This window comes from Thunnus maccoyii, chromosome 5, assembly GCF_910596095.1.
Source record: "Thunnus maccoyii chromosome 5, fThuMac1.1, whole genome shotgun sequence".
In the NCBI taxonomy this organism is placed as follows: domain Eukaryota; kingdom Metazoa; phylum Chordata; class Actinopteri; order Scombriformes; family Scombridae; genus Thunnus; species Thunnus maccoyii.
The window spans coordinates 13,418,073-13,438,224 of NC_056537.1; the positions used below are offsets into that span (position 1 = coordinate 13,418,073).

General features: G+C 40.3%; 2 protein-coding genes and 1 long non-coding RNA gene across 5 annotated transcripts; 2 read left to right on the top strand and 1 right to left on the bottom strand.

Moving 5' to 3' along the window:
* Positions 1-249: 249 nt before the first annotated feature.
* On the top strand, positions 250-5,823 carry LOC121897008 (G-protein coupled receptor 22-like). 2 transcript variants are annotated; one of them, XM_042411236.1, is made up of 3 exons: positions 250-682; positions 1,779-2,948; positions 3,948-5,823. In XM_042411236.1, exon 3 carries the CDS (start codon positions 3,952-3,954, stop codon positions 5,266-5,268), a length of 1,317 nt encoding a protein of 438 aa, XP_042267170.1. In that variant the 5' UTR covers positions 250-682; positions 1,779-2,948; positions 3,948-3,951; the 3' UTR covers positions 5,269-5,823. The 2 variants fall into 2 exon arrangements, with proteins under 2 accessions (XP_042267170.1, XP_042267169.1); XM_042411235.1 differs by having other exon boundaries at positions 250-2,948.
* On the bottom strand, positions 5,017-13,691 carry LOC121897009. Its single transcript, XR_006096164.1, has 4 exons — positions 13,332-13,691; positions 7,130-8,067; positions 5,777-5,825; positions 5,017-5,100 (listed from the first exon to the last, which is right to left on the bottom strand). It is a non-coding gene; the product is annotated as an uncharacterized LOC121897009 (long non-coding RNA).
* A 2,546-nt stretch (positions 13,692-16,237) lies between these two features.
* On the top strand, positions 16,238-19,490 carry bcap29 (B cell receptor associated protein 29). 2 transcript variants are annotated; one of them, XM_042412812.1, is made up of 9 exons: positions 16,238-16,321; positions 16,519-16,668; positions 17,150-17,256; positions 17,449-17,549; positions 17,660-17,807; positions 17,962-18,097; positions 18,434-18,530; positions 18,681-18,781; positions 18,915-19,490. In XM_042412812.1, exons 3-9 carry the CDS (start codon positions 17,165-17,167, stop codon positions 18,948-18,950), a joined length of 711 nt encoding a protein of 236 aa, XP_042268746.1. In that variant the 5' UTR covers positions 16,238-16,321; positions 16,519-16,668; positions 17,150-17,164; the 3' UTR covers positions 18,951-19,490. The 2 variants fall into 2 exon arrangements, with proteins under 2 accessions (XP_042268746.1, XP_042268745.1); XM_042412811.1 differs by lacking the exon at positions 16,238-16,321 and having other exon boundaries at positions 16,379-16,668.
* Positions 19,491-20,152: the final 662 nt, after the last annotated feature.

Consider the following 20,152-nt stretch of genomic DNA (forward strand, 5'->3'; position numbering starts at 1 on the left):
TAGTAGAAGCTTTTTTCCAAATCACTACAGCCCCACACGGGATGTCACAGTTACTGGCAGAGAAGAGAGGATAGAGTCAGAACAATAGGAAATACCTCCCCTAGCTGGAGAGGAAAGGGTTAAGCCTATTACAGAAGACCAATCAGGAATGGGGGAGCACTGCAAACCTCCGCAGTAAGAGAGGAGGGAGGGTTGTGGGGAGTGGGGGGGTGATGAGGGAGTGAGAAAGAGAGAGAAGAGAGGAGAGCAGAGCGGGAGATAGAGAGATACCAAGAGTGTGATGGTTTGCACTCCTATCCAGACAGTTAGGCAGGGAGGGAGCGCAACAGAGAGTTGATGAGATGAGGAGTATTCACACACCAGTCCATATGGATGGATGAGAGGAAAAAAAAGGGGACAAAGGGAGGAAAAGAAGAATCCCACCAACATCCCTGTCAGGACTAATCTCTATGGACATGTTTTTTTTTTCTCTGCGGGACTCAGGAAGGGAAAGAACATCTGTCAGTTGTGTGACCCGTGTATGTTCATCAATATTCATTCCTAATTCTTGGATTACTGCTGGAAGGAGCAGATGATAAACCAGCAGTTGGTATCAGTCGACCTAGATTGTTGCAGAGCTGGAAGCAGAGGGGACAGCGTGGTGTATGGACCAGCTCCGGAGCGTCTGTGTTTACCCTGCATGGTGAGCTTTGCTGTGTTTTGATGGGGCACTCTACTTATTGGTTTGATTTACAGCACTCCGCTGAGCGGCACGTATGTGAAAGCGAAGAAAACTGAACGACAATCATCCCCATTAAACAAAAAAACAAATGCACGGGATTAGAAACCATTATCAATGTCATTTCCTGAGTAACTTCAGTTTATGTTGAAAGACTTTTATTTAGAAACATACTGTTGTGATTTAAGTGAAACCTACTTGTAATTGATTTAAATACTGTATGCTCAGCCTTAAACTTGTAATTCCAAGTAGATGTTACTGTAAACATAATACTCTTGAACAGCCTCCTTGTACAGTGATTAAATTAAACAATTATATTATATTCAGAACAGTGAGGCTTTGCCAAACGAGAAATTTGATATGCAAAGTGCACTTATATTCCTACAGAATTTAGTATGCAAGCTCAATCTCTTTTTCATGGAACACAAGCATGGTACTTATTGCTCATATGTGCTGACATTGTGGCTAAAGTATGGCATCCCTCTCTGAAACAACCTTGAAGAATGACCGACATGTTCCTCTGAAGAGATTACATGGATCACGTATACTGACACACGAGGAGGCATCCCTGTCTTTATGACAAGTTCCCCGAGGATCACACTGCGCTAAAGCTCTAAGCAAGTCTGCCCTATCATGAAAATTGTATGACCATTTCATCACCACTGTGGCTGTACAACAGACATAGAATAATTTACAACAGGCATATCCCCGTAATAATTTACACTATACGCAACAAGAATAGCAAAATATAACTACAGTTAATCTTCAATCTGAAAATGGGTGGCTGAGATGTAAAATACCAGTTGCTTTCATGCAGCCCTTTAATAGTGCTACTGTTATGTTAATGCAATAGCAAAGATGTGAAGTGCATCAGGCGATGCACAGGAACATGATAAGACATCAGAGGCTTGTTGCTATGCTAATGAGACTTTCCTTGTCGCCTCTCTACTTAGGAAATGTTTATTTTCACTAACGCATCCCCCACACTTCCCTCTCCTACTCCTCCTACTCTCTCTCCCTATCTCTATTGCCCATTACCCTTTCCTTTCTCTCTCTTCAGGTCACCGTGTAAGAAAGATTTGGGATTGAAGAACAGACGGATGATGTAGTATACAGGTCCCGCCGCCTTAAGTCTGATTCTTGTGCAGCATCTTTGTGTAAATCTACATGGCAGGCTCTCTGTCTGATGAACTCACTGCCACTTCCTCATGAGGATGACCTTCTACTGAAATCGCTGTATCAACCCCCCTCCCATGCATGTAAAAATACTGCTGATCACAAATGTCATGGTGATCACACGTTATGGTGATTGGACATACATGCACTGTAATAATCTGCTCGACTCACGCAATCTCCAGTGATTGAGGGTTCAAAATGTCGAGGGGCAAACTGGAGACCTGTGCTCGATTTACAAGTCAATGGCTGCTGGAGCCAGGCATTCAGAGACTGATGAGAAAGGTGGACAGTGAAGGCCTGTTCCATTAGTGCTCCCAGGGGAGGCATGGGCCTGGATGCTGCCCGGATGCACTGACCTCTCCTGGACAGATTCTGGACATTACTATGGTGTGCACTGGGGAATCTATGGCTGACTGACAAACTCTGTCACTTGGAATACAAGCTAATGGATGTAACATTTTTTTTAGATTTACAGATCTAACTACTATCTTCTCACTGGGGACAAAAAAGCAAAAAGCAAGGATTTGGATCATACTATGAGCAGTGCATTCCAGCCTTGTGCAAAGGAAAGAGTCTGTGTTTCTTTTGTTTTCTTGGTTGGCGGTGTCCCTCTTGCCTGGGAATATCATGAGATTATAAACAGGAGGTGGCTCCGACATCTTATCCCTGTTCCACTCATCAGTCAATGCTCCCACCATAACCAAAGTAAACGGACCAGTCTGAAAAAAAGTCTGTAAAGGACATTAGACTATATTCTCTCACCTCCACTGGATGCAGTTGGCTGATTCCCTAGCTTTCTTGCCACCGAGGTCAGGAAGAAAGAGCTGGCAGCCCATAGACAGTCTTTGGTGAGACGGACAGGTGCATTTCTGGCTGTCAGCCTGTCCGGGAGGGAATAGCAGTGAAAGGAAAAGCCTCACAGGGGTGGCTCTGCTGAAGCGGAAACACTTTTCCACTGGCTATGTTTGGATGTGATGCTCGTCTCTGTGGATCTAACATGGACTCTATGGCCTGATTACACAGCCCCGGTACTCAGATAGTGCTGGAGGGAAGGGTAAATATGACTGGAAACCATTTGTTTTTCTCCTTGTCATCTAGAGCCTCATTCAGATTGGATTTATTTCTCTAGGGGAGGTTGACTGATTTTAATATTGCATGTGCTAATCAGTTATTTTAATTCAGTCTGGAGTGCATGTGTATTTAAATCCCCCCCCCCAATCCAATATTAATTACATTCCCACCTAATGTCATACCTACTGTTTTTTGGTGCACTCGTTGGATTTTCAATTATTTAGTTCTTAGTTGTTTTTTAAAGTGCATCTGTGAGAATTGGAAGCCCACTGGGGATGAGATAAACATTTCTTTTTCCTGCAGAACTGTATTCTTGTCAATTATGAACCACCTTCTGCAACTTGGCAATGACTAAAATGAAGAAATAAGTTTTGTTACAGTGGACCATAACGAAAAATTTATTACCTGCCTCCCCCCTGGAATACTAATTGTGTCCGAATGGGGCTAAAATCTGCTTTCTTCATAATGACCTTCATGACCTCTGGTCCATATTCATTATGCATAAATGCTAATACATTAAAACTGTGTCAGCTTGAGTGCATTGTTCGGTAAAGGCTCAAAAAGTACATGAAGCAACAGCTAAGCCACTGCAAAGCCAAAACAAACCAAGAATTTAATTTGTTCAAAAGTGCTTATTTTATGTGATGTGCCTCCACTGTGGATGCAACAGTCTGATCAAGGATGGTTACAACAATAGTACAAACTGATAGGGGCAAGACAGTTACTAGTTAGTCATGCCAAGTACGTAGTGAAACAATCTAATCTGCAGGGCATGGCAGGAAAAAAGTACCAGCTCCATTAAAGTGTCGGCTCTCAGCATTTCTCATTCAAATCCAAAATGCTTCCTTATCATTTGATATCTTGCAGCAGTCCATCTGACAAGGATATTCTCACGTGTGTGTTAATTACATCATTTTAAAGATGCACAAACACAGATCTCTTTTCTTTCCTTTTCATAAATCTCTCTTCTCTCTACATGCAGGATAATGCATATCCTTCCCTGCCTGAAAGAAGAAGCCACCATGAGCAACGTCACGGTCACCGACAACACAGAACCCATCACCCGCACCATGAGTCCTGCAACACCCAGTCCGTATCCCTATCCCATTAGTTTCCAGGTCTCCTTAACTGGCTTTCTCATGCTGGAAATCCTCCTGGGCCTGAGCTCCAACCTCACCGTGCTTGCCCTCTACTGTATGAAGTCAAACCTCATTAGCTCTGTCAGTAACATTGTCACTATGAACCTCCATGTGTTGGATGTGCTGGTCTGTGTGTGCTGTATCCCGCTCACCATTGTGGTGGTACTGCTCTCTCTGGAGGGAGACACTGCCCTCGTCTGCTGCTTTCATGAGGCCTGTGTCTCCTTTGCTAGTGTTGCCACAGCTGCTAATGTGCTCGCCATCACCCTTGATCGCTATGACATCTCAGTCAAACCAGCCAACCGGGTTCTGACCATGGGCCGTGCCCTTGCCCTGCTGGCTGCCATTTGGGTGCTGTCCTTTGTTAGTTTTCTGGTTCCCTTTATTGAGGTGGGCTTCTTTGCCCAGGGCCATGCTGAGCTCAACCAGACAGTAGTGGAGAACGTGGTCCACACTAACCAGTACTACACAGAACTTGGCCTCTATTACCACTTGCTGGCTCAGATTCCCATTTTCTTCTTTACTGCTGTTGTCATGCTCATTACCTACTCGAAGATCCTGCAGGCACTCAATATTCGTATAGGTACACGTTTCCACGCCTCACAGAAGAAGAAGGCCCGCAGAAAAAAGCGTCCATCCATGACAGCCATGACAACGCAGCAAGAGGCCACAGATGGATCCCAGAGCAGCGGCAGCCGAAACCCCACACTGGGCATGCGTACCTCTGTCTCTGTCATCATTGCCTTGCGCAGAGCTGTGAAGCGCCATCGCGAGAGGCGAGAGCGCCAAAAAAGGGTTTTCAGGATGTCTCTCCTGATTGTGTCTACCTTCCTGCTGTGCTGGACGCCCATCACAGTACTCAACACAGTCATCCTCAGTGTGGGCCCAAGTGACCTGATGGTCAAGTTGAGACTGGGCTTTCTGGTCATGGCATATGGGACCACTATCTTTCACCCTCTGCTCTATGCCTTCACTAGGCAGAAGTTCCAGAAAGTCCTGAAAAGCAAGATGAAGAAGAGAGTGGTGTCGATCATTGAGGCAGATCCTACTCCTAATAATGCCATTATCCACAACTCCTGGATCGACCCAAAGAGGAACAAAAAGGTGACATTTGAGGACAAAGACGCCAGACAGAAATGTCTGTCCTCTGAGGATGTGGAGTGATGGAACTCATATCTTTTGGATATAAAGGCAATAAAAGCAGCTAAAACTGACATCAGGTCATGATGAAAAAGGGAAAATGTTAATCCAAAGCAGTTATGTAAATCATATGTGCAATAGAATGTACAAAAACAAGAGGTGGATAATTTATTACTATTTATTGAGAACAAAAGTAGGTTTCATAGATATACCATATACTGTACTGTAGATATTGCATGGCTTTTTGTAATGGTAGCAACATACAGTACATTGTGTACATAATGAATACATGTACAGTATAGGGGAAACAAGGTATATATATAAATATATAGAGATGAGAAATAGGAATTGTTATGTAAATGTATATTTATAATAAATTTTGTGTTCACTCACCTAACGCAGCAAAAGGTTTCCTATTCCCCCTCCCCCAAGTAAAGTGTTTGTGATTCTGTAACAGCTGTGAGATTACTCCCATTCATCACCATGCCACTTGCTCTGACACCAGACCCTGCATTCCCCAGTGACCACTGACCTTATTGCCTGGAAGCCCTCTGAGGGGAGGCCCGCAGACTGAAATGAGACTGTAGGTATGAGGATGCAACAAAGACAGGTTAAACGTGGAGAGGTAGGAAAGGAAAGGAAGTAGTAAAGTAGTGTAATGTGCTATGTTGCTATAGCTCAGAAGCTATGGAGGTGCTGTTAACAATCACTGCTTTTAGGGTAAAAGAGGAACATTCACATTTCTCACACACAACAGAACACCGTGGTCCTCATCATCTCGTTTGACATGAACCAGATGTAATCAAAACCAAGTCTGTTTCGCTTAACAGTCACTTGAGCCAAATGGAAAATCTACAGTTGCCTTATTTTGGTGTGATGAATTGAGCATGACTTCATGTTAGGATAGGGACTGTGACAGGGAGAGCACATATTGAGCAGAGTAAAAAAAAAGCAAAACAAATATTGCTTTAATTCAAAAAGAATAGAATCCTCAGATGATATGTTTTCTGCTGGAAGTTATTTAATGAAACTAAAGGAAAATGTTGAAAATGTTTGTATTATCAAATTGTCTGTTTTTAATAACACTAGTCAAACAATTCTCTCCAAATAAGCAAATCCATAACTGCAATAAAGAACTACTGCAAAGGTCTTAAAGCCTAATAAAAGATTCTATTAAAAATACACAATAACAGATAATGAAGTTCTTCTTCCCCGCCAGTGTGTGTCCTCCTTTGTTTATCAAGGAATAAGACAGTGAAATTGTATTTCCCATGTGGCTGCTGGTGGTAGATTATAATGCAGCCAGCCTTGTATTTTTGGCTTAACATGTCCATGAACGAAGTTTGCCCTAAATAAGTAGGAATAATTTATTCATACAGCTGCAGAAGATTTTCAGTAGTAAGGATCGACGAGAAAAAACTGTCAGTTTGTTACATTCAGTATGCACACTAATAGCCAATCTAGATTCAGAGTTACAATAGCTATTAGCATATAAAACCATGCTCAGCTAGCCTTGCGGTTCACTTCATTACAATCCCTGGTCAAGGATTACATTCTCTCTGATGTGGATATATACAGTGCACTCACATGCGTGCATGAAATTACACACACAGACTAATGCACGCTGTACTCCACAGCATTTATCTCAGTAATGAGCTTATTATGCCTTTACTGTCTCAGGTACAGTAGAAAATTGAAGAGCCTTTTAGATCCTGAGAGCACAGGGCTGTTGGCTACCAGAACGATTACACAACCTCGATCAGATGCTTCTCTGGCTGTGAGTGTGTGGTTTGTAGTGCAACAGAGGGGGCTGATATGGGAATATTGATGCAGGCAAGGTTCTTTATGACCCTGCTGTAAACAGGCAGTGTGGATGTCATGGTACCTTGAGGGCACGTCTGTGATTGAGAGTGGAGATGGGATCACAGCCAGTGACAGATTAGCCAACAGGGACAGGAAAATGACCTATGAGATGAAACACTGAGCCAGAGGACAAATTTAACACATTAATGAAAGAATCCAAATTTTAGAAGGCAAACTTCAAAAGGTGGGGTATCAATATATGAATATAGACTTATTTTTGTTAGCACTATAACACAACTACCTGCTCATATTCCATTCCTGGTGAATACATACTATAAATTAGATCTCTGCTCAAATGTTAGGTACTAATCTAAACTTCATCAGTGCTGCTGAAGAAATCATTTAAATTGATTACCTTCTAAAATTACCTCTCAATGACCAATACTATTTACACCAACCAGACTTTGAGGTCACAATTTGTTTTCCATTCTGAGGTCCAGCCCCACTGGCTAAGCCAAAAAGGCTTTTTAAGCACAAGCAATAGAACATGATGCTCTGACTGAATTGCCATTTTGTTAACGTTTTGTTTGAAAGGGGGTATTTCAGTCTCACTTATCACTGAAACCTGAAGCCTCTCACCCGCCTTTACTTGATCCTTCATTATGGAAAAGAGTAAAAATAAGAATTTCACACCACAGATCTTCAAGTCCTGTTATCAGAAATCAGCAGACAAAAACATAATAAGTTCATGAGTGTCAGTAGTAGGGGACCCGAAACAATGAGTAAATATTGATACATCGACATGTTATCAGAGCAGAACTGTACTGTGACAGAAATAAAGAGGGAATGCTTTGACATGAAGTTAGATGGTAAAAAACATCTTTCCATAGCAAATCGTTCCATGACTAATATGAGAGGCGGTCCTGTGACAGACAGTGATATTAGAGGAGAGAATATTATAGCCTACAGTAGGTGATGTTGCACTGTCAGCTCTAACAGAAGATGATCACGGACACAGACCTGTAGAGAGACACGGAGGCAGCTATCAGAGAGAGAGAGAAGTTTCCTAGCAACTGTAAAAATGTAGAAGTTGCTGCGCCAAAATATGCCAATAAAAATCATAAAAACTAAAAAGACACTATGATGATAATATGGTGAACAGAATATTAATTTTGCATTAATTTTGTTTTAGTTATATATTTCATTTCAGTTGATTTTGGTATCATATTTAAACTCCCAATTCATTTGGATTAAGATGTTATAATTGTAAATCAAACAAGTGTTTCTCTCCTTGTGAAGAAGGGTGTTGGGGAAGCCGTTCATTATCCCAGAAAATTGATGAATGCCACAAATTGTCTCTACAAATCTGTTCGTATGAGTGGTTCTTGTATGAGGCCCATTTCAATCGTTCCTTATATATCACCTAATACTATATTTCCACAAGAACCTGAGGGCCAATTTATAAAATAAACTTTTTGGAAATCCTCTGGGGGGGTGTGCTTTCAATGCATGGCGTTGCTCCGGCTTAATAGCTGTTATTTCAGTCAGTTTCATTTATAGCCTCGAAAGCTGCACCGATTTGTATCCATGCTTGTTTCTATATTTGCTTGGATTCTGGCTCTGGCACAATTAGGTGACGTTCTTAACCTTGGTCCCACCTATAAAAAGGTGCTGACTGGATCAGTAGTTTCTCCAACTGGAGGAAAAGCCTTTCACGACAGCAAATCCAGAACTATGAAAAACTCAGCAATATTTTAAAAGTGGGCAGAGATTCAGAGGCCTGAGCCAGGCCACAACTAACACTGATTCAAGATCAGAGTGGATGCACTTTTATTTATAATAGCATAGTCCTGTCAAATAGGTACAAAATGTGCTCTTGTAAGCTCTTGAAATACTTACACCGCCTAAATCTGTACCAAAATATCTTTCGAAAGCAGAGCTTAAGGGTACATTGTTAAATATTCTGGTGGACATTAGGCGATTATATGTGACCTCAATTTTGTCTCTGTGTCATCTTTATGATGAAATATAATTCAACTTGAAAGCTGCATTACGTAATTTTGACCACCCAAGGCGGAAAAACAGCAATAGAGTCATTCATTACAGGGACTTAAATGTTTCAATATATCAAAAGCAACGCTTAATGGAACTTAAAACCAACATGACATAAATATGCTCTGTTTAGCATGTAACTGGTAACTTACACCAAAGTTATACAATTTAGACAGTTAGTTTCATGTGTCTTCCTTTTTCTTCTTTACATAACACCAAAAATGTCAGCAAGTGGGAAGATTGTATGGCTACACTGGGCTTATAGTTTAAAATAATAAAAAATCCTTTTGTAAAATGCAGGTCTCCTTCAAGTAAATCAGCAATGTACTGATGGGCAAGCAATGTTTTGAGAAAAGCGTATTGACTGTACTGTATGTAGTTCCACGTTCTGGGACCACTTTCATTGATATTGACATTAACAAACTGCTGCCATGGCTACAAATCTCAAGGTCAGCATTGTTGGTTAGCATATTGGATAAGTTAGCAGACCAGCACCACACCTCTAACCTGAGTTGACCTGCAGAGAAGAAAATAGGTCAATACACTGCCATAGTCAATAGCAGAGGTTCAACGATGCTTCACTGTGAACATTATTAGAATCACTTGACCCTGGTGTGTCCTTATCCTTCTCTCCAATATTCCACATCACGGCAGCTACTTGCTGCGGTCCATGTCACAAGCATTATGTCTTTCCCTCTCTCGCTCAATGGCTGCCTCTCTTAAGCAGCCATCCCCAATTCAGATGCCATCTCTTCAGGGCTCCTCTCTATCCAGCCACAGACACAGAATAAAAGCCTGGGAAATCACATTACTCTGTCCGTATGGAGCCTCTATTGCATTAGGTCAGCGAACGCTCAACTGTAATTCTGCTATCGTAGAGAAGAAGAAAGTGAATTGAGCACACCAGCCAGTACAGCTTGACAAATTGTTGCTTGTGGTCATTTTCCAAATGTTACTCTCACCAAGCCACATTTGGAGAGATGGAAGGACACTTTATAGAGTTGGAAGATATATGACTCTGATATACAACCCATAATCTTTGTACAAGAAAATCTATGGCTGAGATAGAAAGCAGGAATAAAAGGCAGACAGATACAATGGAGTGTGACCTCTACCTGCTATGACCTTAATGGCATCATTGTGCGGTCTTGGAGGAAATAACACACCAGTCTGCCTTTAAAATCAATGCTGTGTAGATTACAGTTCTCTGTCATTATCAGCCAAGGACAGATGTTTAATGACACATCAAGTGCTCTCCTTTATCATCCACTCTGCATCAGAGTAGGGCTGAACAATTTTGAATTATTTTGACTGATTTGTGAAATTAGAGGGAATGATCATTTTTACATCATTATTCTCATTTTCAGTGAAAAATATATTAAAACGATTATGGTGTGATTTTTTCAGGGATCTGTACCAAACAAAGATGTTTTCTTAAGTCTGTAGAATACAATGTGTGGGCTAGGACATCTCTGCAGCATGACAATATTTAATTTAAAATGGTATTTTGACAAACGTTTCTCCTTTAACGAATATTGCACCACCTGCGGTTTGAAAATTGCAGTAGGCCATATTGCGATTTCGATAAAATTTCAATTAATTGTTCAGCTTTATATCAAAGTACAAATGAATCCTTGAATCAGCAACTTTACATCCATGCTAATGTATGCAAGTAGCACAGTGTGGCATTATAATTTTAAAAAGAGCATTATCATGGTTTTTATATGAGAAGTAGGCCATACGACAAGCTTACATTGCTTATGTTATCAAGCATGGTCATAAAACGTTTTAGAATTTTACATTTGATGTAAATTGGCATTATACCATGAATCATAATTATCCTTCAGGAAACGTGGCTCAGACAAAGGGGGCAAGTAGTATATTCTTATCTCACTAAACCAAAAAATGTGAAGGACAAAAAGAAGTCAGAAATGTTGTGCCTACATGGCTGCAAGCCCAGTACCTGCTTATGTGCACCTGCCAGTCAGTGTGTGTTTCGTGTGTGCATACTCCTGCACGTGCAGCTATGCTCATACAGTATATTCACGCTGCCATGTGTCAGTCCAATTGTTTTATCAGGCAGTGACAGAGTGTCAACCACTGTGTGTGAGCGGGGAGACAGCAGAGAGAAGATTGCTGCCCTCCAGCTCTTCTCACAGTGATGACTACTGTCTGGTGAAGCTGCCACTCTTCTCTCCATGTGGAGAGATATGAATGAGACCACCATATCAGAGCTCACTAACACAGCCTGGCAGCTTGAGTCTGACACTGCTGAGTAGTATTGTGCAATAACAACAAAACAGACTATTACATTTTAAATAGAGTCAATTGTCCTCCGAAGCCGTTTTTACATATGAACTTTCCGGAGTTGTCCTTTCACACATGTAGCATGCAGCAGGAGATCGTCTGCGTCAGATGCGCTCTCACTTACTGGAAATACTCAGTTTGGTTTAGGCGAGAGGTGCAGGAGGCAGGACTTGACGCAAAAAGTACACTGTGGTTGTAAATCAGAGTTTTTAAGTTTTTCACCAGAAATAAAACTGCTTTTATTTTATGAGAAATCACAGGAAGTCCTCTCTCCCATTAGTGATAGCTTCACAACAGAGCATTCAGGCCTAGCTTAGCTGGCCTGCTGTATTTAAAATATAATGTGTAAACACGTGTAAAATAGCAGCTGTGGATGAGAGGGGAGTAAGTTTATGTTCTGCTTGTTCAACAGCTGTTTGATATATTACTCATACCGTCTCTGTTACTGCCGGATTTTGTTACACTTATGGCAGAGAGCAGTTATAGCCCACTCACTCATAGTGAATTATCTGAAGAGTCCACTGCTGTTTTCACACATGGGCTTAATCTGACATTTTACAGACTTGTACTAAGGAGCTGGCAGGGTAAAGTCCATTTAATGTCCGGTCCTACTGATTCGGACATTTGCGTTCACACATACAGCTCCTCAGGGTAATGTCCAGAAAATTTCAGGGTTGCAGTGCATGTGTGAAAGGGGCTCAAGTGTCCTCATGTCACAGCAGAGTTATTTCGAGTGCCCAGGCTTCTGGAAGTAAACTTCCTAATCATTTCCTCCATTAGGTACCTGGCAGTTGGAGGGCTTACAAGGCTTCGATGGACATAAAACAGACAAAATCTGTTTTCTTTTTTTGACAAAAAGTCAAAAAGGTACATACTGTAGAAATGTAGGGAGAGAACTTAATTACAACAACCAAGGTGAATTTCTGTATGAAACAACCAACCACCTGGCATAAAATTGTTATCCTTTTGGTCCAAGAATAGCAGGTGTCATACTGTGTAAAGACTGTAAAGCCCTTTGAGGCAAATATGTAATTTGTGAGTTTTGTCTTTATAAATAAAACTGATTTGACTTGTGTGCAGTCGTGCACTGCTTGATGTTGAGATTAAGTTCAGGATTACACTTGATATAGATACCTGATAAAACATCCCAGTTTAAATCAGTTTCTGGGTCAATTTTGGAGAAATTCAGTCACTACTGAGTGGCAACATGTTTTGTTTTAAACTGCAAAAACTAAGCATTTTGAATGGCAGTGGATTTTCTGGAAACATTTACCAGTCGGAAATTTCATAAAGATGACAAAGTTACTTATGGTCAATGCCAAGAAAAGGCAAAGAAAGCAACAACATTTGACCTAATGTTACTGAGTGAATGTTAATTTACATGCACATACACACTGAACAGATATCTTGAAATATAGGCTATTTCTCTAAAAAAAATTACATTGTTGCAGTGTTAAACAGTCCTCACTTATTTGTATTTATATTTAACTGCAATGTCTATATTTTTCTGTTTTTTAAGTTATCTTTACTTATCTGTTACTATCTATTTTTGTTTTTATTTCACACTTGCTTTGGCAATGTAAACGTACAGTATGTTTCCCTTGCCAATAAAGCCCCTTTGAATAGAATAGAATAAATTTAGAAGACAGAGCAATGTTTTTGTTACAATAAAATCAAAATAACCACGCAGTTTCTTTAATCTCAGTTGAGATTAAAGAAAACAGTCAGTTTAAATTATGTATCGCTAGTTAGGAAGTTAGGGTAGCTAGCTGCGTCGATCTTTCAGCCGTTAAACTAACTGCGTTAGCACCTCTCTCACAATTCAGCAAATACTTAATGCCAAAAGATGAACTTTGCGTTTAACACATTCAGATAGCAAGCCTACAAACATTATAGCAGGCCCAACAGCTAGCTACAACACTGACCTGTGAGGATGTGTCCCCAGGGCCCCGTTAGTAGACAGTATCGGTGTTTAATCCCACTTTCTGTTGCTAGGTGACAGTGACATCACAAGTGATAGAGTTCGTCTCTTTAGATCCGGATGTTTTTGAAGTCCATCATCCAAAGTATGGACGGAAGCCACTTTCACCAACCCAGCGCCGCGGTTACGTTTGAATCCATCTTCACACACCTGTGCGGCTGGTAGGCGCCAATATCACCCAACTACAGAGCCACAGCGCCAGTTCTGACCTGCTCTTCTAGACATGGCGCCACCAATAGGCAAGGAGAGGAATTGCAGTAGCAGCTGTTTTACACCTGTATCTGTGCTGCTGATATACAGATGCTGCCTTTTTAATGTTTTTTATAAGTGAGAAAATATATTAAAAACATTATTGTGTAATTGCAATTACTTTTGATTTGCTTATGTTAAAGGTGGGTGATTTTAAAATAACTTAGCCAACCGCTTCCCCTCCCTGAAAGTTTAGGCCTTGGAAGAGAGCTGGAAAATGGGAATGTGGGAATACTCACAAAGCCCCCAACTGAGTGCTACTGACTTGGAGTTAGTCTCAGTGAACAAGAGGGTCACTTCAATGTGACTGTTTATAGGCCAATCAGGTAATCTCATTGAGATCAAGATCTCTTTTGCAAGAGAGACCTGAGTACAGCAGAGAGAAAGAAAACAATCAATTCACACAGAAACGTTTACTGATATAACGTCTCATGGAATAGATACGTTTCTATTTTATCAGATGTAACAATCTACACTATAGTGTGGCTCATGTCTCACTTTTAATGTGGATTCCTTTGTAACTATGGATGAGGGAAGCCTGCAGGTTAAAGACGGATGTCAGGAGCTTGACTCTAGTTTGCCCAGCTATATGTAACATGCCAAAAGACAAAGTCCTTTTGGCATGTTGAGTTACCTCAAAAAGTTCTGGAAAAGCATCAACTTAGTCGGGGGGGGAGAGGAGGAGTTTTGCTCAGGTATTTTTCAATAGGCTGACTGCCTTGTGCAAGGACAGAGGAGTTGAAGTAATCAGTGAACTGGTGGTCGCCAGGCTGTTGTAGCTAACAAACCTCTTCAATGCTGAATTTATGTCAAGGACGATGCTTACGTACTGACAGCGGTGGTAGTCTTGACCTCCAGCATCCAATGAGGCAATCTGAAGCTCAGTGAAAATTAAATGGAATGAAGGTCAGTACATCCACATGATAACCACTTCATATCTCACTTATGGTCCAATTTTGACATCCAAGGCCTCACCTACCTGCTCATGTTGCCCCATACGAAGCCCACTCTTGCAACCATTAGTTATCCACATGGGGAGACGCATATGGAGTAAATGGAGCTGATGGTGGAGCTAAACCATGCAGGGCCCACATGGACATGATGAGTGTGTTTCTCACAAATAAGGGTGAGATGGATCATGAAATCTCCGGTGCACTAACTGCATGCTGGTGTTGGTGTGGTACACTGGGCCATTATAGTGAAAAGGCACCTGACCCTGAAGGCAAAGCTCTCAATTTACAGTTCAATTTATATTCCAACTGTCAGCTGGTCATGAGTTTGGGCAGTTACTAAAAGTATGATATCATGGATACAAGCAGCTATTATAAGTTTCCATTGCAGGGTATCTGTGCTACCCCTCAGGGACATGATGAGGGGCTCAGATATACACCCCATGTTACATCCTTAACAATCAAGACAGCCTATATATCCTGACTAGCCTGAAAACACCTATCCCCAGGAGCAGCAGGACCAGGAACAACAAATTATCTGAGGTCATCTTGTTGGCCTTCTGCTACCATGCCTTGGACATGGATAAGAGGGTGAAATGGTTTATATATACAGCAGTTGGTATACGCTAATAATACATATAATTATCAAGTGGCCAGCATCAGATGTCTGTTATTACATTTTAAAAGTTTGTCCATGGCCAAACATCACTGGATCAACAAAAATAAGGAAAAATTGTATCAAAATAATCTTATAATACATATAAGATAGCATTTATGAAGTCTGCATGCATGATGACCTCCTGTCATCCTGACAAGGATGTATATTGACAGACAATAAATAAAATGAATAGAGCTGTCAGGTTACAACACTCCACCAAGCCCACTATCATCGTAACCTGACCATCTGCTTATTGCAGGCATTTTACTATAATGACTCTCTAGTCTCCTGAGCAGCGACCTCTGAGATGGTGCGGAGAGGAGAGCAATCAAAGCACATTCAGTTCTGCCGAAGTCATTTGCCCGCTCTCAAAAAGCTATCACAGGGTGCAGCTGTAAACATTTTGCTCCTCAACACTCCTGAGACATGCAGTCAAAGAGGATAGCAGTTATCAGTCTCTTTCACAGAGGAAGCTTGTGTGAATACACTTTGCAAGCTGAATATAGCAGAGAGGGCAAAATATACAGAACAGTCCTGGGAGCTGAATTCGGTCTAAAAACTCCATTACTCAAAAGGGAGAGCGTGCTGAAGGCTACGCTCAAGAACTCCCTCAGTCTTTTTTGTTGAAGTGCAGTAACCATGCAATTTATGTGTTTATGAACAAGCCAATAGCTGTTTGTGTTCGTTTTTAAGAAGCACACAAAGACACAAAGAGAGCAATCCTTTCAAGTCTTCTTGCAATGAATGAGCTTTTGGAAAGAGCCTACATCTGCTCTTTCAGTGACAACTACTTATATTCAGCTGGTGTGTAAACTGAACCCATTACCCACTATTGATTGCCTTTATATCTCCCCAGCATATGAGGTATACATGGACTCTTGAATTTACTAAATTAAATACAGAACACCTACTTCCCATGTGCAAGCACTATATTGTATTATGAGATAATATCGCCCTCTAGTGGACTTTTGCTTTGCTAGATTTTGTGTATGAAATGGAAATTAGATATACTGAAATTACGTCAGCTTGTCTATTTGAGACCGTCGGTGATAAATAACAAATACTGCATTTTATAATGTAAGTAAAAAAGCTGAGTGTCCCTCCTCTTATTGCTATTTTTGCACCACGGCATGAAACATGAGTGGGGAGGCACACGCACACACACGCACACACACATACATAGTGCACACTTGTGAAAAAGTAGCTTTGACATAGAGACCAAAGGAAGAACATGAAGAATGTAAAACTTTGAAAGAAAGATTTTTTTTCATCAGCTTGAAGGCCATAAAGGGACTGACCGGTGAGACCAGCAGAGTTTTATTTAGGACTGCTCACCAGCAGCTGTCGTGAATGTGTGTGCACGTGAGCTCGAGCACGTTTGCCTGGACTCTTCTGGACTTCTTCTGATCGCACAACATTGTCTGGTAAGTGAACAACTCCATATATTGCTTGGCATAGATCGACTTTTCAATAAAAATAGAACACCAGCCGATGATACTATGCTGAGGAGCGTCTATAGGTAGAAACCTATAAATAGAACAAGGCTATGAATGTCTGCTGCAGATTGCTTGCTGCATGGAGGCCTACAGGATTTGTTTTTGAGTATGTGTGCACAAAAGGTTAATGTAGTATGTATAAAAGAAGCATCAATGTATAGCAATATATACTGTATACAACAGGCAAAGATTCAATCAAAATATGAGTGATTTTGTATTTTCATTGTATTCCACTGCCACTATGATGGGAACTTTTTTTAATAATATGATGTAATTATTTTTATTTAGTGAAGAAATATGTTCATTCATGGAAGCATGTGTCACAGAGTAGAACGGTCTGTAATATTTCAGTTTGTGCTTGTTAGTCACACTATAAATAGAGATAATTTTAACCTGTTAATCTCCACAGGAAATCACTGTCAGAATGACTCTCCAGTGGACAGCTGTGGCTTTCTTCCTCTATGCAGAGATATTTGTCAACGTCATCTTGTGTATACCTTTCATATCAGCACAGAGGTAGTAGTGCAATTTAACAAACGAACCCAAAACACATAGACAGGCCCTGTGCATAGTCATTGAAATTTCAAGTGTTATTAAAGAAGAGAATTGAAAGATGTTCACACAAATCACCAGCAGTATTATCATCTTTTTCTAAGTAGATCTTTTGTTATTATGACTCAGGCTCTTTTTTTTTTACCTTCTTTGTAGATGGCGTTTGGTATTCAACTGGAGAATATGGAACTGGTTATCTCCATACTGGAACAAATGCTTCTTTACTATGATCATGGTCCTTATTGTTCTTTTCCTCGGTAAGCAATCTGCTGTGAGCAATAATCAGTCTGCTGTAAATGAGACATTTCATAATACTATGTAGACTGTCAGTCATCAGTGATGTTTCTGTCAACCTGCCTACTCTCAGATGCTGTCCGTGAGGTGCAGAAGTACTCAGGTCCTGAGCCCATGCAAGATGCCAAGGTGAACCCAAATCTGTTCGACCACCTCCACATGAAGCTGTTCAGAGCTCAGAGGAACCTCTACATCTCTGGGTTCTCTATCTTCCTCTGGCTGTCAGTGTCAAGTAGAAACGTAGACAGTCAACACAACTTATTCACTTAGGCTATCTTTGTTTTATCATTTACTCTGTGACGTCACTTTGCCTGACCTAACTTTAAGCAGTTTCTTCCTGTTCATGTCTTTTCCTGTGCTATGAACACATCACAGTATCATGCGTCGAGTTGTCACACTGCTAAACCAAGTTGCTACCACCATGGAGAACAGTGCAGGTCTTCAGGCACAGATGGACAGCGCTGTCAAAGCAGCCAAGCAGCATAAGGAGGACAACCTGATACTAAAACAAGTGAGAAGTAGAGATTTAATCATAGCCCGATAACAGCTAAAAGTTTATTGTTTGTTTTATAAAGCCAGTTCACTTCCTTTTTCTCCCCAACATATACTACATACTGTAACTTTCTGTATTGTATACCAAAAGCATGACATACTGTAACTTTAGTATTTTTAAAGTGTTTGCTGCTCATGTCCATATTTTAAAGTATATAGGATTTGATAAATACTGTATTTGGCACAGAGCATTGCTTCTGTGTATTGTATATATTGTATTTTGTATGTGCTTTGTTGTCTGCTATTAAAATAAACGATTTGAACTCCGCAATTAAAGAGAATCCTTTGTTCTCAGGCTCTCCTAGATGATGAAAAATCCATGTCAACAAAAAACCAGCAACTGAAGCTGGAGGTTGAGAAGCTGGCAGGTCAACTGAAGGCTGCAGAGGAGGGTGAGTAATCATCACTGCCTTTGTACAGGGTGCTCTACAGTTTCTGAAGACTTGCATGCAAATGTTAGCTGTGATACTATGAAAGATGATTGATTATGAATGAAAAAGATGAAGCAATTTATAGATGCAGTATTGTTTGTGTGTGTGTAGCTGTGCACAAGTCTCACGCTGAAGTAGAAGCCATGAAGAGGCAGGCCAAGGGGCTTGCACAGGAGTATGACAGACTACTGAGCGAACACCATCAACTCCAGGTAACACAGAAACACACAAGCACACACAGATGCAGTGTATGTGTGTATAAAAACACAGTCATAAATACTATCTGTTCACTGACCATACTAATACTGGAGTGATTATATTTTTAATCCTTTACTTGCTCCACAGAATCTTCAGAGTGTTGAAGACAAAAAGGATCAGTAACCAACAGGAATATAATTTCAACAGGGTGTGTGCTGTATGCAATTGGCCACCAGAGGCCATATTTGTCTCTTACAACTGTCATTTTCCTCTGAAGTTTGGACTTAGGTGTATTTTTTTAATTGATAGGAGTAAACCAACGGTAGGCAACAGGTTTTCAAATAATAAAACATCTTTCTAAACTCTGTATCATGAACATAATATATGTCTTTCTGCATGTTACTCACATAAAAAAATGTTTTCTCATTTTGTCTCAGGGGCTCATGCTTATTGCTACATTTTGCTAACATTTAATAATGATTTATATTTGACAAGTACTAAGGCATCTTATCTTTCTTTAGATTACACACTTTTTATCCAGACAAAAGCAGTTTTATTAATTTTAAAGTCCAATGCTACTTGATAATTTTATTATTTCATAGATGATGTCAATTGTAAAGAAAAGAAATATTCTCACATTGTTTTTTCTTTCTTTTCTAACTGGCATGTATGATATCTATGATAAAGGAATGAGCAAGAAAAATAAACAAACAAAACCTCGGATGTTGTGTCCTTTCATTGATGTGCTGAGCTAATTGAAAAGGCTGTCACCACATTGACACAACATAGGATTACAAACTGTAATATGCTTCATAATAAAGTCACACTGGTGGCTAGATATACTGGATTATATACTGTACAATCAGGTAGACGTGGTAGGGTTTGTAAAGGGCCACTTTGTCAATGATAAAATATAATGTATATATATTAAACATTGTTGTATTATTCATACAGCTAACATTTCTGCCAAACAGATATACATGTATATATATCTGTGAGCTTTGATTGATTTTTTTTGTATTATAAGGTGATATGGCACATAAATTACAATAGAAGTGTATTATGACTAATAAGCCAAACTCAAAATGTATGAAATTCATAGCTAAGATTGAGAGATGAGAGAGAAGTTTAATGATGAAGATATCTTACTGTAGAAATGCTTTGCTACATCTGGACAGTAAGTGATAGTTTCCGCTCTGTATGACATCAGTATAATCTTTCAGAGGGCCCCTGTTCCTATGTTGCCTGTAGCTTTGATCTGACAGTTGGTTTATCTGTTCACACGTTGAAAGACTTATTTTGCCTCATACTCAGTAGTGTAGCCACATTCACAGATCCTACACCAAGTGCAGTGTGAAACCTTCTACAGACCTGTTTTATATATG

Bases quoted from the DNA above. Each gene is read 5' to 3' on its own strand.
- LOC121897008 (XM_042411235.1), top strand. From the start codon at position 3,952: ATGCATATCCTTCCCTGCCTGAAAGAAGAAGCCACCATGAGCAACGTC.
- bcap29 (XM_042412812.1), top strand. From the start codon at position 17,165: ATGACTCTCCAGTGGACAGCTGTGGCTTTCTTCCTCTATGCAGAGATA. The intron at 18,098-18,433 runs GTGAGAAGTAGA...CTTTGTTCTCAG, and splicing joins ACAACCTGATACTAAAACAA to GCTCTCCTAGATGATGAAAA. The intron at 18,782-18,914 runs GTAACACAGAAA...CTTGCTCCACAG, and splicing joins GCGAACACCATCAACTCCAG to AATCTTCAGAGTGTTGAAGA.